The sequence below is a fragment of the Acanthisitta chloris genome, unplaced genomic scaffold (genome assembly GCF_000695815.1).
Source record: "Acanthisitta chloris isolate BGI_N310 unplaced genomic scaffold, ASM69581v1 scaffold27448, whole genome shotgun sequence".
Lineage (NCBI taxonomy): Eukaryota > Metazoa > Chordata > Aves > Passeriformes > Acanthisittidae > Acanthisitta > Acanthisitta chloris.
The window spans coordinates 72,730-88,997 of NW_008689097.1; the positions used below are offsets into that span (position 1 = coordinate 72,730).

General features: G+C 44.3%; 1 protein-coding gene across 1 annotated transcript in view; it reads left to right on the forward strand.

Moving 5' to 3' along the window:
• The window catches only part of RREB1 (ras responsive element binding protein 1), a 74,689-nt gene that overhangs the window by 49,652 nt on the left and 8,769 nt on the right, over nt 1-16,268 (forward strand). The window contains exons 8-9 of the mRNA XM_009081306.1: nt 2,395-2,584; nt 4,315-7,057. Coding sequence (XP_009079554.1) covers nt 2,395-2,584; nt 4,315-7,057 — 2,933 coding nt within the window. The remainder of the gene's footprint in view (nt 1-2,394; nt 2,585-4,314; nt 7,058-16,268) is intronic.

Below are 16,268 nucleotides of genomic sequence, written 5' to 3' on the forward strand. Positions count from 1 at the left end.
TTTCAAGATCTATTGCTTTTGTTTAGTGGGAGGGGAGGCAGTTCCCTTTGCATGGAAAACACCATTTTTAAATTGCAAATTTTTACTGTCCTGAGGCACAGCAGTTGATACAGGTGTACTGTGAAGGACTTTCACACGGGTGTCTGCTCTGAATGATTAACTCTCAAGTGCAGCTTTTGATGGGAGCCCTAAATAAACTAGTACTTAAAATCAGCATGTTGCTCAGCCAATGGAGATGAGGGAGTGTAAGATGGATGAGGCAGGGAGATCTGTCTGCTTGCCAAGGAGCACTGGCTCCTGCTCAGCTCAAATCTTGGGGGTATAGTGGCAGGAGCCAGCTCTCCCAGGATCTCTGTGGTGCTGTCAACGGTCGCTGTGTCTGCCCCATCACACAGAGCTGCTACACTGGGTTACTGGTCTGGGGGAGGCCAGGCGTGTTGGGAACCCTGAAGATGCCTCAACACGCCCCAAGGTGAGGGTCTGTGTCCCTCTGCAGAGCGGGTGGTGATGCTCCCGATGGTGCAGGAACATTGCTTGCAAGCCCTCCGTGTTTGTATGCCAGTGTACCAGGAGGAGCATGCCAAAAGCACTGCTTGCTTTCACACAGCACATTGTCATCGCCTCTAAAAAAGAATTCATTTGGTGGTTGTGTTTTTGTTTTCACTGAAGATGAAAGCTTTACGTCACAGAGTAGGTGCTGCCAAGTGGGCTGGAGGAGAGCCGTAGATCCTGATGTTGGAGAACTGTGTTGGTATTTCCCCACCACCACCAGAGATTGTTGTCACATTTACAATACCTCTTTAAGTAAACATTAGCTCTGTAAATGGCATTGGTTTGGTATTTAATGGAATGCAGGAACTATGCTGACAATAATTATAAAGCTAGGATGCAAGTGAATTGACAGGAGAGTTAAAACAGATTAAACCTTCAGCGCATAATATTTATGTCCAAGCTTTCTGGGTACTGTGATAACAAAGGCCGTGTTACATACACTTCACACTTGCTTCTTTCACCACTCAGAGACTATGAGTCCAGTTGCTTTATGAGTTGGTTATCTCTTCATTTTCAGGGAATAAAAATATGTCTGTGGGTATTTATGTAGTGATAAAAAGAACAACAATAGGAGTTTGTTAGGGGCAGGACAGGGAGGGGATGGTTTCAGGATTTTGTCAGAAATAATTTCTAATTGCAGGATGTTTTTTTAATGAGTAGGCATATGTCCTTTTCCTTGATGTAGACAGCAAAGGCGGTACGGGGACAACTGAAGCAGCAGGAGGTCTGAAAAAATCCTAGTGCGTCTAATACTCTCACTGACAAAATCTGACTGTTTCACATTCACTGGTGTTTGCTTCTGGGAAGCCCGTGCTTTGGTTGGGAGCTGGACCTGTAACCACAAGGAACTATGTTGAGTGAAACTGTGTGTCACTTGTTGAATGCAGAGCAGACGTGACCTGTCACACTGCAGAGCTCAAATTCCAGATAGTTAAAAAGCAATAGGCTTGTTTGTTGACATGTTGACCAAATGTTGTTGCATAGCCCTTACTGCCTGCAGCATAGTTTTGATTGTTTAATGCAATGTTTTATGTGAGAAACCTTTGTTTAGCTGAATTTGGGAATTGAGAACTTAAGAAAAACAAGAAATCACAGCAATAAAGTGTGGGTGGGAAAAGACATGGCTTCTGCATTTTTCTTCAGGGCCTACTGGCTGTGAAGGGGGTGTAAGTGTGTCAGAAGTGTTGAACCCGTTTCAGGTCTTCCTCCTCTGACTTTTCTCTCCTTTGATGAGTTCTGGTTTTCCTTTTAGAAGAGTATAGTTCTCATAACAGCTTTGAAAAAAAATCAGTGAAAGTTTATGGAAAGGCAGTGTGAGGAAGATTCACACACGGGTATTTGAGTGATGTGCAGTAGTATGTCTTAAGCAGTGGTTACAAAAGGTGCTGTTTATGCATTTGCAGCTTTTGCTGTTCAGGTCAGATTTAGCCTCTCCTTGTCACTGATTTTTTGAAAATGTTGTTTATCTTAATAGTACTTTTTAGGAAAAAAGAAATGGTGTAAAGCCATTGAAATATTTCTGGTTGGACAGTGGGAAGGTTGTCAGAAGGCTCTGGTCTCAGCGGCCGCTTAACTGTCTACTGGTTTGGGATTGTCAGTTGTCATGTGCTGTAGTCTTTAAACTTCCAGTGAAGTTACTAGCCAGAAACTGGTAGAAAGTGACTGTGACTGCAATGGCCTTTTTGTGGTGATAGGTTTTTGATGTGCTGTGGCTTTGTTTTGCATTTAGCAGGTTCTTGGTATCATGGGGCAAGAGGAAGGAGTATGTCTTAATGCAAGAAGAATGCCAGTCCTTAAGCTTGCAGCACTCAGTCATATATGTTTTATTCCTTTCCTTTCCAGGTGTGACATCTGTTGTATTACCTTTCGTACTCATCGGGGCTTACTGCGCCATAATGCAGTTATCCACAAGCAGCTTCCCAGAGATCCCATGGGAAAGCCTTTCATTCAGAACAACCCTTCGATTCCAGCAGGCTTCCATGACTTGGGATTCACGGACTTCTCCTGTAGGAAGTTCCCCCGCATTTCTCAGGTACTCTCTGTTCTTCGTAGCTTAAGGTACCAGCTGCTGTAGCTTATGACATCATTGAAAGAGGCATCCTTGAGGCTGAGACTGCGTGTAGAATATTTTGTTGAAAGCACATTACCAGTGTTTGTGTAGGCTTGAAACACTTTCTGCCTTTCCTTTTTTTTTTTTTTCAGCCAAAGTTTATTGGCATTATTTTGTTTCAGCATTCCAGTGGATAACTATCAGTGTAAAGATTTATAAAAACAGTTCAAAGGAAAACTTGGGTCATATTGGATCCTTGTCCCTTCCAGCCTGCCCATTAGTTCTCTCTTTCCCAGAACCATCTTGCATCTGAAATCAGTAGGGAGGACACATGGTAAGGAAGGCATTATTTATTTTAATTTACTCTAACAAGGATGTAGCTATGGTGTGAAAGTTTTTATTACAAAAAACTTCAGGCAGTCACCTTACTAAACAGTGGCATCTTCAGTGATTTCTTCACAAAACATCTTTCCACTATGTTCCTTATGTAAATTCTGAGGATTTTGCAGCTTTGAGGGACAGTGTCTGGGGAAAGGCAGGGAGGTAGTCTGTAAATATTTTTCTGAGTGCATGTAAAGCTTCCTATTGGATGGTATTACTCCTCCCTCTGTCAAACCTTGCCTGCCTTAATTAGTTTGGGTCTGGATGAAGCTGTGTATCTGTTTAAAAAGCAAATAAAAATAAAACACACAATCCAGCAGGACCCTGCTTAGTCAGTTTCTGCACTTTCCTCATTCTATTGGGACTAAAGCATTGATTTCCAGCTCTTCTGCCTGCAAGGTGGTAGACCTGAAATTTGCTGCTGGCCCAGGAGAACATGTAGGTCATTCTGTAAGTCTATTACAGTTTTGGTGTAAAAGTTGCAAAATCAGAAGAAAACACTCTTTATACAACTTGGGGTTATTTCTTCTGTAATTAATGGCAGACATTTAAAGTTATTAAGGGATTTAAATGTTGGTATTTTCTGTTTGTAATAATTTTGCTTGCACTGTGAGACTGTAAGACTTAGGAAGCAACTGAACAAAGCATGTAGAATATATAAAGATCTTGCCAGCCCTCTACTTAATTTCACACTTGTGCTCTTCTTTGATGTGGGACCTTTGCAACATGTGAGCTATCTGGGTAGCGTTTAAATACAGCGTTTGGATTTATGATTGTTTTCAGGGACAAGTATAACATCCATATGTGAGCTTAGTATTTTTCTTGGGAGAATAAATGTAATAAGACTTCCCTAACCAAAAGCCTTTCTGGTTTAGGCTCTGAGTTTCATTCATCTCCTTTTGGGGGATATTATTTTGGTTGATTTGTATTGGTTTGCCTTCTTGGATACCTCCTTTTTGCCTCCTCTACTCCTAGTTTCTTTGTAGTTGTAGAGCTAGAGGAGGAAGCTTCTGTCTTGTCAGTCACAGGAGAGCGGTTTCTGGTAGGGAAGTTCAGAATGGAAATGTATCTGAGAGTCTGAATAGCTTTCTGAAGGAGTTTGCCTCTGTAGAGGGGAACTTCTGAAGAATCAGCTCCTAATTCAGATACACTCCTTGGGGCACTGAAGGCTGTGGAGCAGTAGTATCTCTATGCCAGGTAGGTGGTGGCTGCTTTAAATCCCTTAAATTAAGCAGTGGTAGAGAGAGAGTGAACTGTTTTTGTTTTGCAGCAGCACGTGATGCATTTCCAGTCTGAGATGTCTACTCTAAATGTTTTTGTATGTCTTGCAGGTCTGGTGTGAAACAAATTTGCGAAGGTGCATCAGTGACTTCCATCGATTTATTTGCGAGATGTGTAACAAGGCATTCCCCATGCTTTCGGCACTTAAACTGCACACAGAAACTCACATGGTGGATCAGGGAAAAGACAAGCACAAGCCACAGTCCATGACCCTACCTGGTGAGAACCCAGACCAGAAAGCCTTCATGGCATCCTTGGGCCTACAGTACACCAAAGACATCAAGCCTGTCAAGCAGGAGGACAATACACAAGATGAGGTCCAAGAAATGCGGCTCAGAGCACTGAAGAGTAACCTACCTCAGGAACCCGGCAGCACCAGTCTGCTCAGCCTCTCTCCTCTGGAAGCTGCCTCCATGGGAGGGTCATTTTCAGTCCTTCCCCCTACAAAAGAAAATATAAAGCTTCTCTCACTGCAGCCTTTCCAGAGGGGTTTTATTATCCAGCCTGACAGCAGTATTGTGGTGAAACCCATCTCCAATGAGTCTGCCATTGAGCTGGCAGACATTCAACAGATCTTGAAGATGGCTTCTTCCGCTCCTCCTCAGATCAGTCTTCCTCCACTTTCTAAGGCACCTTCTGTCCCTGTGCAGTCCATTTTCAAGCATATGCCGCCACTGAAGCCAAAGCCTTTGGTAACGCCCCGAACAGTTGTCGCAACCTCTACGCCTCCTCCTCTTATCAGTGCCCAGCAAGCCTCCCCTGGCTGCATCAGCCCAAGCCTCCCACCTCCCCCTCTGAGGCTGATCAAGAACTCGGTGGAGTCCTCCTCCAACTCTCATCTCCCCCAGCCAGGAGCCAAATCAAGTCCTTCCTCGCAGTTGCTCCTCCAACCCAAAGTAGAGCCTTTAAGTCAGCATGAGATGAAGACACAGCTGGAGCAGGACAGCATCATTGAAGCTCTCCTGCCTCTGAGTATGGAAGCCAAGATCAAGCAAGAGGTCACAGAAGGAGACCTCAAAGCCATCATTGCAGGGGCAGCGAACAAGAAGACCCCAACCATGAGGAAAGTTTTGTACCCCTGCCGTTTCTGTGACCAGGTGTTTGCCTTCGCTGGTGTCCTGAGAGCTCACATCCGTTCTCACTTAGGTATTTCCCCATACCAGTGCAACATCTGTGACTACATCGCAGCTGACAAGGCAGCACTGATCCGGCACCTGCGGACGCACAGCGGGGAGAGGCCTTACATATGCAAACTCTGCCACTACCCGTTCACAGTGAAAGCCAATTGTGAGAGGCATCTGCGAAAGAAGCACCTCAAAGTGACCAGGAAGGATATAGAGAAGAACATTGAATATGTCACCAGCAATGCTGCAGAGATGGTGGATGCCTTCTGCTCTCCACACACTGTGTGCAAGCTGTGTGGTGAGGACCTGAAGCATTACCGGGCCCTCCGCATTCACATGAGGACGCACAGCGGCTGCCAGAAGAAGAAGCCGTTTGAGTGCAAGGAGTGTGGCACAGCCTTTTCAGCTAAGAGAAATTGCATTCACCATATCCTCAAGCAGCACTTGCACGTGCAAGAAAGGGATATTGAGAACTACATCTTAACAGTGGACTGCAGTGCCCAGGAAAGCCAGACAGACCCTTCTTTAATGGAGGACAGCACTTATATGGACCACAAGCCCATGACACCTTTCCTGGAGCCACAGAATGGCTTCTTGCTTGGCACGTCGTCTCATGTTTCCATCAAACGTGAACCTGTGGGCAACTTCCCAGTGGATTTTGATGAGCCGCTGGATTTCTCTCAGAAGAGCAGAAGCCTGAGTGCTGTGCAAGTGAAGCAGGAGAACCTGTTTGGTTCTTCTCCCCTGTCCTTTTATGACTGTTCCATGGAGCCTATTGACCTGTCCATACCCAAAATTCTGAAGAAGGACAAAGATGATGTCCCATACGAAGGCAGGAATCAAGAGTTGGCTACTTCCGGGAACAGTGATAAAGCCTATAACTGTCTGCAGTGTCCTTTGGTTTTTGGTGCCAATGGGAACTCAGAGATAACCCGGGGTGTCAGGCATCCCCAGCCACTGCAAGGTTCATTGCATTTGACTGTCCCAATCATTTCCCCGGCTCTCTCTGGCAATTCTGCCTTGTTGAGACCCTTGAGGCCTAAACCACCACCGCCACCTCTCTTGCCAAAGCCTTCAGTCACTAAAGAGCTGCCGCCGTTGGCTTCCATTGCACAGATCATTTCATCTGTGTCTTCTGCTCCCGCTTTGCTAAAAACGGAGGCTGCAGACGCCAGTTCCAAGGTGGTGAGCGGCTCCACTGGGTGTGACAAATCAGGGAACGCCAAAGCAAAAGTGACAATCTTGAGCACTGTTCTGAGAGACTCCAGCCTGCCCAGTGACCTGTCTCAGGCATGTCATCCAGAGCAGTCTCCCGTTGCTGATACTGGCTTGACTAAGAAAAGAGGTAGAAAGAAAGGAACTAAAAATAAGCCTAAACTTAGCAGTAGTGTGGATCTGGAGTCAAGTGGGGAGTTTGCCAGCATAGAGAAGATGCTGGCTACCACAGACACTAACAAATTTAGCCCCTTTCTGCAGTCCACTGACAATTTCAAGGAAGAAAGCGGCAGAAATGGAGCAAGTGAGGATGAGAAGGAAACTGCTGAGGATAAGCTTCTGAGAGGGAAGAGGAACGCTCACTCAGACTGCCGGCAAAATATCCCCTGTCCTTATTGTCCTCAAGTATTTCCATGGGCAAATTCCCTGCAGCGGCACATGCTCACTCATGCAGGTAAGAGTGCTTTGTGCTCACAGTAGATTTTAGTCCCTGGGGATGTTCCTCATGGAAGGGCCTCTCCATGGAGGAATCTTCCTTTCTTGTCCTTTCTCTGACGTCTGAATTGTGTTCTTCATTATTTTGCAAATCCCTAGATGTTGCTGGTGTATAGTGATGGTGGTAGGTTTTTCAGTAATGGAATATTTTCTGTGCTCTTGAGTATCAAAGGGTAGATTAAACTGCTAATACCCATTTGACTTCAGTGGCATAATTTAGTATACCTGGGAAGAGACTCAAGTTTCAGTTGTTCTGTCATTATTGTCTTATCTTGAAGGTGAACATGTGTGTTGAATATTTCATTGTGCCTCGTGGTTTGTTTGGCTGCTTCTGGTGGCTGTTAGTCTGTGTCAGTAATAATGAAAAGATCTCTGAAAATGAGAGCAAATAAGTATAGAATTGTGTCAGGAAAATAAAATAATCTCTCTAGCTTTCTTTGTTTTCTTGCGGTGGCTTTTATTTGACAGATCAAAGAAGGAGGATACGAGAAACTGCTCTTCCTGAGCATTATGTAGTAGCTTGCCTCTAGGAAATGTTTCTCAGAGGTAGACAACTAAAGGTGGGCACATGCCCTAAGGTGTGGAGATGTGTATGGAATCTGTACTGTTGTGCCACTGTGTAAGTAATCTCAAACCTGGTATAAACAAAAGGAGGAATTGGGTAGGGAGATTTATTCTAGGTCTGGGGTTATTTTTCATTCTTTGCTATAAAAGAAATACTATGTTGAATGCTGTGTTGATTTGAAGTTCACTCTTTTTTCCACCCACACTGTAATAAAGTAATTAGTAGATTCTCATCCTGCTCAGAGAGAGAGAGAAGACAAAGGTCTGCTTGCTGTTGCTCCCTTTTAAGTCAGTCACAGTTTTTGATATTATTTACTTCATTATACATCTCAACTCCTGGTGTGCAGAATAATAATAAAGGATATTTGTAAGAAACTTAGGGGATTTGAGTATAGCCTCATAAAAGTTAGCTTCTTTTAAAAAGAAATTGAGGTTTCCTGGAGCAACTGATTCATGTCTGTGCTAAAGAGGGAAACCTGAAGAGGTAAGAGGTTAGCTAAGAGGTTTAAAGGGAATCTGAGCTGTGGAGCAGTCCCTGTTACAGTTTGCTTTGGGTGACGTGAGGACATAACTTGCAAGGTATCAGTCAACAGTGACGCTATTGTTTTCTGGTCCACAGAGACCAAATTATTTCATCTTACTAAGCATACAGTTTACTTTCAATGGTGAAGGAGACCTCTTTATTCATATCAATTGTTTTCTAACACCCTGGTCTCCAAAAAAAATATATAGTTACCGAAGAACTGTTCATGAGACAGAAAACAATGGAGAGGCTTTTCCCAGACTAAGAGGTTTGACCTGCTTATTGATGGCAGACTTCCAAGGTAGCAGCACTGGTGTAAACCCTTAATGAAGACAGGAAAATGCACTCGGCCATGAATTGTACTGGTAAAACTTGTCTCCCCTACGACCACCGGGCCTGGAATGAGACACTGTTCTTTCAGAAAGCCGGTGCTGCAATCCCAGCAGGGAAGGCAGGCAGCTGCAGCTGTAGCAGGGCTGGATCCTCGCCACAGATACAAAATTTTTGGTGATACTGTGGCAGTGGCAGTAATCAGATTCCCATTGGTGTGCTCTGGCAGTGATAGTACCGAGCTCTTTTCTAATCATCATCAGAGCAGTGCTGAGAGAGACTTGTTGCTGGAGGACCACCACATAGCACACTTTGACTGGCCTTGGGGTATCTGCTTTCAGGTAACGTTAGTGTTCTGTTTCTAAACTGGGAGTTCACAGCAGCTCCCCTGTGGCAACAGTGTCGATGAGGCTTACTGGAGGGGAGAGGGAAGGGTAAGACAGGAAGATGGAGGAAATTTAGGCCAGGGAGGTGGTGCCAAAGCAAGTGCTAGGATGCATTCAGGTGGAATGAGCCCTGTGTTTTTGTGGTGACTGTCAGGTGCTGGTGGCATGTGAGGCATTTGGCAGCTCTGTGGCAGATACAGTAGTTTGTTGGGTTTATCTCCTGGGTGGGCGAGTTGTTTTCTTGTGGAGACAGCTGCAGTGTTTTAGTGCAACGCAGAGTTCCTGTCCTCACCTATTGCACAGGCAGTGACTTGTTAGATAGCTCCATTTTGTAAAAGGACTTAAGAAAAAAATCTATTCACTAATCTTATTGTAAAGAGAAAAGGGGAACTTTATTGTCTGGGCTTGATGGCTGCTCCCTGACCTGGGTAGAGAAAGTGCTAACAGGCTGATGTGAATGGGATAGGAGAGAGTTCTGGTGATCTTCCAAACTGCATGTGTTGGGCATGTGCTCTGTAGGCAGTCGCAACAGGCAAGCTGGTCAGTATAACACGGCTGTGAAAAAAACCCAAGGCAGTTGTTCGAGCTGAAAAGCAGCAACTGGCTCTTCTCTGTCCATTTGTAGGGAATTTGTTGGTGTAGGTGGTCTGAGCTAGGTTGAGGAAAAGGTATATAGCTTTGAGCATTTCAGTGTTACCTGTATATTATCAGTTTTAAACTTCTATATTTGTACAGACATAAAAAGATTTTTCAGGTGTGTCTTTCACGTTCAATAAAACTTTGACGTGAAGGGCTTCTTCTGTGTTGTGTGAAAGTCCAAAAATGCACATGCTACCGATAATCCGAGTCCCTCACACAACCAAAAGTCTCTCTCTTGAAAGCTTTTGTCCTGATTATTCTTGCCTCAACACCTCTGTTTGTTTTTTTTTTAATTCAAAAGCATTTCCCTGAAGAAGCATGCACCTTCCTTGCTGGTTTTCATTTTAATGCTAAGCTCACAAGTGGGGCACTGGGTATTTGGCATAGCTTGGTTTTATACAGTGTCTAACATAGTACCTGTGTTTTGTTTGAACATGCTTGAACATTTGCTTTTAATACTTTTTCTCTTGATGTCTTTACTGTATAATTTATTTTTCTGCATTCAACTCAGTTTGCCTTTCTTTTTTGCTCTTCTCTCTTGCTCTTGACTCTTTTAATTCTCAGAGCAGCAAATAAGATGTGCCTTGCAGGTGATGCAATTAGTTTTGTTCCTTTTATGACATGTGCATCAGACTAGGTTCTGTATAGAATTACAATAATAGTCTTTTTTGGCCATCAGTTTGCTGTAGATAGCATAGTCTGTTTGCAGAGAATCAGGAGCATATTTTCATAGGGATACTGACAGGTCTTACTTGACCCAAGATTATTTTTTGCAGAAAGTGAGATTTAATAGCAGAGGAGGTTTTTTTGTTTTGTTTTCTTTTGCTGCTACTACAGGAACAAACTGTACAAGAAGAGAGCTATAAACAAAACAAAGGAATAAATAAAGAGTCTACAGTTACACCTAGCTCATGAACATTTCCTGTCGATTGGATGTCACAAGTAATTAAAAAAAAATGACTGGTGGCATTTTTATTCCTAGCTTTTAGGATGTAAATCAAAGTGAATTTGTAAAAGCTTTACTTTGCAGCATTTTTACTTGCCAAGGTGATAATGTGTTTCCACTAGGACAACAGTGGCAAGAGAGCTCTTAATCAAGGAATGATCTTCTTACATGCTATGATTATTTCAACAACCCTTTATGTTGAAAAAGACTCTCTTCAAATGACAGACTTCTAGGAAGTGTCCAGACTAGACTAGTCCTCCTATGCTGCTCACCAAACCTTACAGTCAGTTCTGAGTCAGTATTTGGGCACAGATATGTCATAAAACAGGCCATAACCATTCTTACAAAAAAAAATCTAGTATAAAAATCAAATCACATTGGCTGTTCAGGTTATGCTCCAGTGATATTTTATCAGAAGAGCAGGTGCCTATAAGAGTCCATACAAGAAGCAGAGAAACTGCTTTTTTGAATTATCTTTTTTGTGCCTTTAAAGGTCACATTTTTGGAAAGCAGTCAGGTTTCCATTTGGGAACCATTTCCATTGTGACCTGGGCTGGGAGGATTGGAGTTTGCACAGTAAGCAGAATTTTTATTTGGTTTTTGAGACCTCAACTAGGTTGTCTGTGTGGAAAGAAGAATATCTTACCTATTGCAAGTATTGGTCTGTATGACAAATATTTGGTTGATACAAGAATATTAAAGGCTGGAAATATGAGAAAATTATGACCTGAGATGCAGGTTGAGTTTCAAGTAATTAATCCTCAGCTAATCCTGTCATTGCATGCTTGAAAAGAAATGTGGAAAGGAATTGGGCTATCACAAAGCAAAAGGATTTCTGCTCAACTTTGAAGTTTTGTATTTGCATTGTGAATTAAGCCAGATAAAAGTGCAAAAAGTGGTGGTATTCACAGCCATAAATTTATGTTTCACCTAGCAGGCATCTAAAAAGAGTGACTTGAAAGCCTACGAAAAGCAATGCTGTGATATATCTAAAGTGTTATGTGGACACTGAAAGAAAATGAAGAGAAACAAACAGCTCCTGAGATGTCTGCAAGATGTGGTGAATCCCTGATATGGGTTGAGATGTTAACTAGAGCAGAAGCAGAAGATAAAAGTCAGAAAGATACCCACAATGTCCTATCACAGAGACTGCTGGCTGTGGCAGGGGGTGGGTGGTGTGTGTTTTCAGAGGTTTTGGGTGTGAGGTGAGAGGTGTGACAGGAGCTGATCTCCTTTAACAAGTAACTATCCTCTCAATCTCTTTCTTCATCACAAAGATGTCTTGCAGGATTGCTTTCCTCATTGCACTGCATGATCCTGGCTTTGCTTTCAACTTTTCCTGTGGTAGGTCCCTTCCCCTGTTCTAGTCATTTAAATGAATTACAGACATGAAAAACTTTCTCCTGTGGGGAAGCTTATTCAACATACAGGGCTTGATTCCCTGAAGTCAGTGGGAAGATGCCCTGCAGCTTTGATAGAAGTCATGTCAAATTCACACGGGTGATAGACATCCCTGGAGAGAGCTTGCTGTTGAGGGGCTTGCAGTCAGGATGTTGTGGCTAGTCACCAAGCAGTAATGGGAGGAAAGGAAGAAAACCAAGGAAGTCTCTTGTTGCACACTAGGAGAACAGATGGACATCCATTTTGTCTTCTGTCACAAAGGGCCAGAAGCCCTTATCCTGTCAAAAATGCTATGTTGCCTTTTCTACCAAATCTAGCAGAATTTGCACAAACCTGGAGTTGCCAGCTCCTACCCAAGGAGAATTGTGCATATCCCCCAGCCTAAGGAAGAAGGTGCTGGATCGCACAGTGATGCATGCAGTTTTTTCTGGCTGTTCAGAATAGGAAGCCCGAGTTGTATTTGGTTGGACTGAATGCTGCAGACAAGCGAAAAGTGCCCTGCCACATTGGAGCAGTGGTACTCTTGTCTCCAATGGTGGTAGTAAGTTGTGCTATTTAGGGTGAGTGTGTGGACTCGGCCACTTCCCGCAGTCTGTTCCTCTTGACGCTCTTGTCAGCATCCACAACTACTTCATTAGGGTTGTTATGTTCAAGGGCTCATCCCTTGCCTGCTCTCTTTACTACCTGTTTATGGTGCTGCTGTCTGCAAGTCTCTCCGATTGCTTTCTGGGCCTACTGGTGCAGTCTTTAGTTTGGCTGCACTGCGGGCCAAGCCAGTGATCCTGGAGAGATGTCAGCTGTGGCATCAAGCCCTCCTGCCTGAGTGTGCCTGCCAGTACCACAGTCAGCATCACATAGGCATGTTTTAGATTGTTTTTCCAGAGGGGTTTTACTTTATATCCATCTGCATTGAAACTTGCCTGCTGTTGTATTTCGCTCTCTATTTTGACAGTTAGTAGTGAAAGAGATTGACTGTCAGATCATGCAAGGCTTTGCTGTAGCCATGTGAGTGGGATTTAGCCAGAAAGGAGAAGCTGACACGAAACCAAGGGTGAGCGTGGACACTCAGGGGTTTTCTGTGCTGACCAAATGGGATGGGTGCAAGAAGGACGATCAGCAGATAGTGCTACGTGTCCCTTGCCTGACAAGTGTTCGCATGAGGGAGCTGTTGCTGTAAAGAGTTCACACCTCCAGTATAGAGAGGGTCACTTTGTGTCGCTTTGAGTTGGTTTCACAGGAGAATTGCTGAGGTAAAACCTAAAAGCAGCAGGAAGGTGGCTCTGTGCATCAAGGTGGTTAAAATTACAAGTGAGTTGTTACTGTCAACCTCAGGGTAGCTGCTGATCAGATTGCACAGAAGTGTGCACAGGATTTTCCTCTGACACCTCCAAGCACTGTTTTGTTTGGGAAAGTCTGCAGTCTTGCCAGCCTCTCTTCATCCTTTCTTCTTCTTTTAATACAGCAGGTTGCCTTGCAGTGATTCAGATGTGGTAATATGGGTCTCAGTACTAGTCTGGCATTACAATCTGCCATGCTGGGGACCTGTTATGACATGATTGATCTTGCCTACCATGAGGAGCCTAAGTTGCCTTGTTACCATGTTAACAGCCTCTAACTTCACAGGGCTGTAGCACAGTATCTGGGGTGTCACGTGGGCTTGTCCTGTCTATGCAGACAGCAGATGGCTACAGCATGAGAGAGGAAGACTCATGTTATGACATGATCCCCTTGCAGAACAGAAGTCTGCAGAAAGGGCTCTGAAAGTGCTCACCTCTGACAATTTTCATGGCTGAGTGAAACTAAAATGTTCTGCTTGAGTTGATTGAAGACTTTCTTTCTAGTCGGAGGGACCCTAACACAGCCCGGCTGGTCCGTGGGGTGAGGAGGCAAGCTCAGATGAGCGCTGGCGCGGCACATAGGATGGGTAGGACATTGGGGGAACGTAGATGTTGTTCTTAGCAGCCAACACTGGGCTGGTCAGAGTGGTTCGACCTGCCCCCGGCAGACAGAGCCTTGGGCCATGGTTGGATAACACAAGCACTACTGGCTCGACCTGTTCCCAACTGTTCATCCCTGCAGCTGTAGCTGACCCAGCTGCCCAGAAAAATGCAAGGGCAAGGGGAGGGACTGGCAGCTGTGGTGAGATCAGTTCCCGGATCTGGCTGGCGGTGCAGCCCTAAAAGAGCACATTGATGCAGCTGAGGTGTGGAGCTGGCAGCCTGTCCTGGGAGGCACTGGCAATAGAAGCTGTTGAAATTGGCTTTGCCGTCAAATGCCTTGTGTCTTCAAATAGCAGCTTTAGGCAGCAAGGAGGGAGCCCAGATCCTATAGTGCACACTGTTACAGTTACCACGTGCACTTCACAGCGCAGCTTAGCGTTTATAACTGGCTTCATCAAGTGGTGTTTAATCATGGTCCAAAATCATTCAACAGCTTTGGACTTGTGGTCTCCCTCCATTGTCCAAGAAAAACGGATTTCAGAGCCTGTGGAAGTAAATTAACAATTTGAAACTGTGGCTTAGTTTAAAACGGGGTTGTTTCTCTTTTTGTGCTTGGCTTTAAAAGGTGGGTAAGTAGCATGCTTGGAGCTCACATGCAGAGTCCTTGTGAGGGCCATCCTTGGAAGTGAGTAATCATCTGGATCTCACTGTACACCAGAAGGAAAGGGAATGAAGGGAGATGCTTGGATGGTGTTTGGTCAGCCATAAACGAAGCAAAGCTTTAAGATGAGGTGTAAGACAGGAAGTGCAGTTCAATAGAGTGTCACTGGGAACAAGTTTATAGAGGGTTTCTTTTGGTCTTGTTTTAAACCAAAACAAAAACAGGGTGGTGGTTTGAATAGGATTCAGAGACGAGGAGGGTGTGTGATGGGGTTTGCACATATTCTTGCCGCATGGAGGGGAAGGGAATGGCCTAAAGCACCTGAAGCAAACTGAGGACACCTCATCTGGCTCACAGCAGACAGATCAGGGGAGAGCTGTACCAGCAGAGAGGCGTACAAGGAAATTGTGGAGCAACTAAATGAATTGCCCACTTTGATCATGTTAAAGCAGCCCTGCCTTTGTCTCCTTAGGGCTTTCTGAATGCTCTGTTCTTGCAACAAAACACAGCTGATGGAGAAGAGATGTGGGATGGGAATGGGGTAAGGGATTATCTCTTATGTAATACAGAAAGAGACTCTGCTCAGGAAAGATCCCTTTCTTAAAGAGGCTTGTCCCTAATGTCAGAGGGTCGAACACAACTGCTCTGTGCTAACTGGACAAGTATTTACAAAGAAAGTATACTCAACAGTGAATTTTCAGATTAGCATTTAGCAGAATTCATTTTTGCTCTAGATATCTGCCAAATTGAGGTCCCTCCATAAATCACGTGAGCTCTGGGTATAGTGGGGGACTTTTTCCAAGCTATTCTGACTGTTTGTACCTCTGGTCTACATTTGTGGGTATTTCCTAAAGGACAAAGGGCTTGAAACTGTGTTTGCAGTGTCAGGCAAAGTTTAACAGCTGCTCCAGAGCTACAGCTTAGGGTAAAGCAAGAGTTGCTTCCCGCTGGGGGTTGGCCTGAGTGCTAGAGCTGTTGTTTGGAAGATACTGAGGAGATGGTCTTCAGCCTGTTGATGGCTGCCCAGGGAGGTGGTGGATTCACCATCCCTGGAGGTTATCAAAATGAGACTGAATGTGGCACTTAGTGCCGTGGTCTAGTAATGACAGTAGGGTTCGATTCGGTGATCTTTGACGTATCTTCCAACCTGGTTGATTCTATGATTCTATTGTCAGCTCTACATCAGTCTGCCTTTCTGCTGAACGGTGGAATTCACCGTAAGCTGAAAATGTGAGTTTTCCCCCAGCTCCCTTCAATGCAGATATCCCCTTAGTAGGTGCAGTCAGAGCTAGTCCTGAAAACTTTGTGACTTCAGCTGCTCTCTTGAAGGTATCAGGGAATCATACCTGGTGTCAAAGGCAAAAAATTATAATTCTCAGAAATGGTTTTCTCCTTTTCCCCTAGATATATTCAGTTCCATTTACTGTAAATAGCCCTCTTCTGTCTTGAATGTTTTCATTTCTAAAGGCATGCAAATAGGAGTGAAGCTGGCTCAACTGTGGGCTGATTAAATATTTAACTTGTGCATGTGATGTAATGAAGGTGGCTGAATTTTAGTGTTTAGAGTATTTGCAATAAGAATGGACAAAGATAATGTCCAAAATGTTGCAAGTTGGCTCTGTAGGTTGAAAGGATGTTCTCCAGTTTGCGGGTGGAAGTAGAAACAGCGTTGTGCGAGTGGGTCCAAAACAATCGCAAATTTCCTAGAACTGCTACCACCTAGTGGTGGCTGCTCCGTTGTAAAAATGTGAGACTGTCTGGGGTTATTTCAGTTAATGTA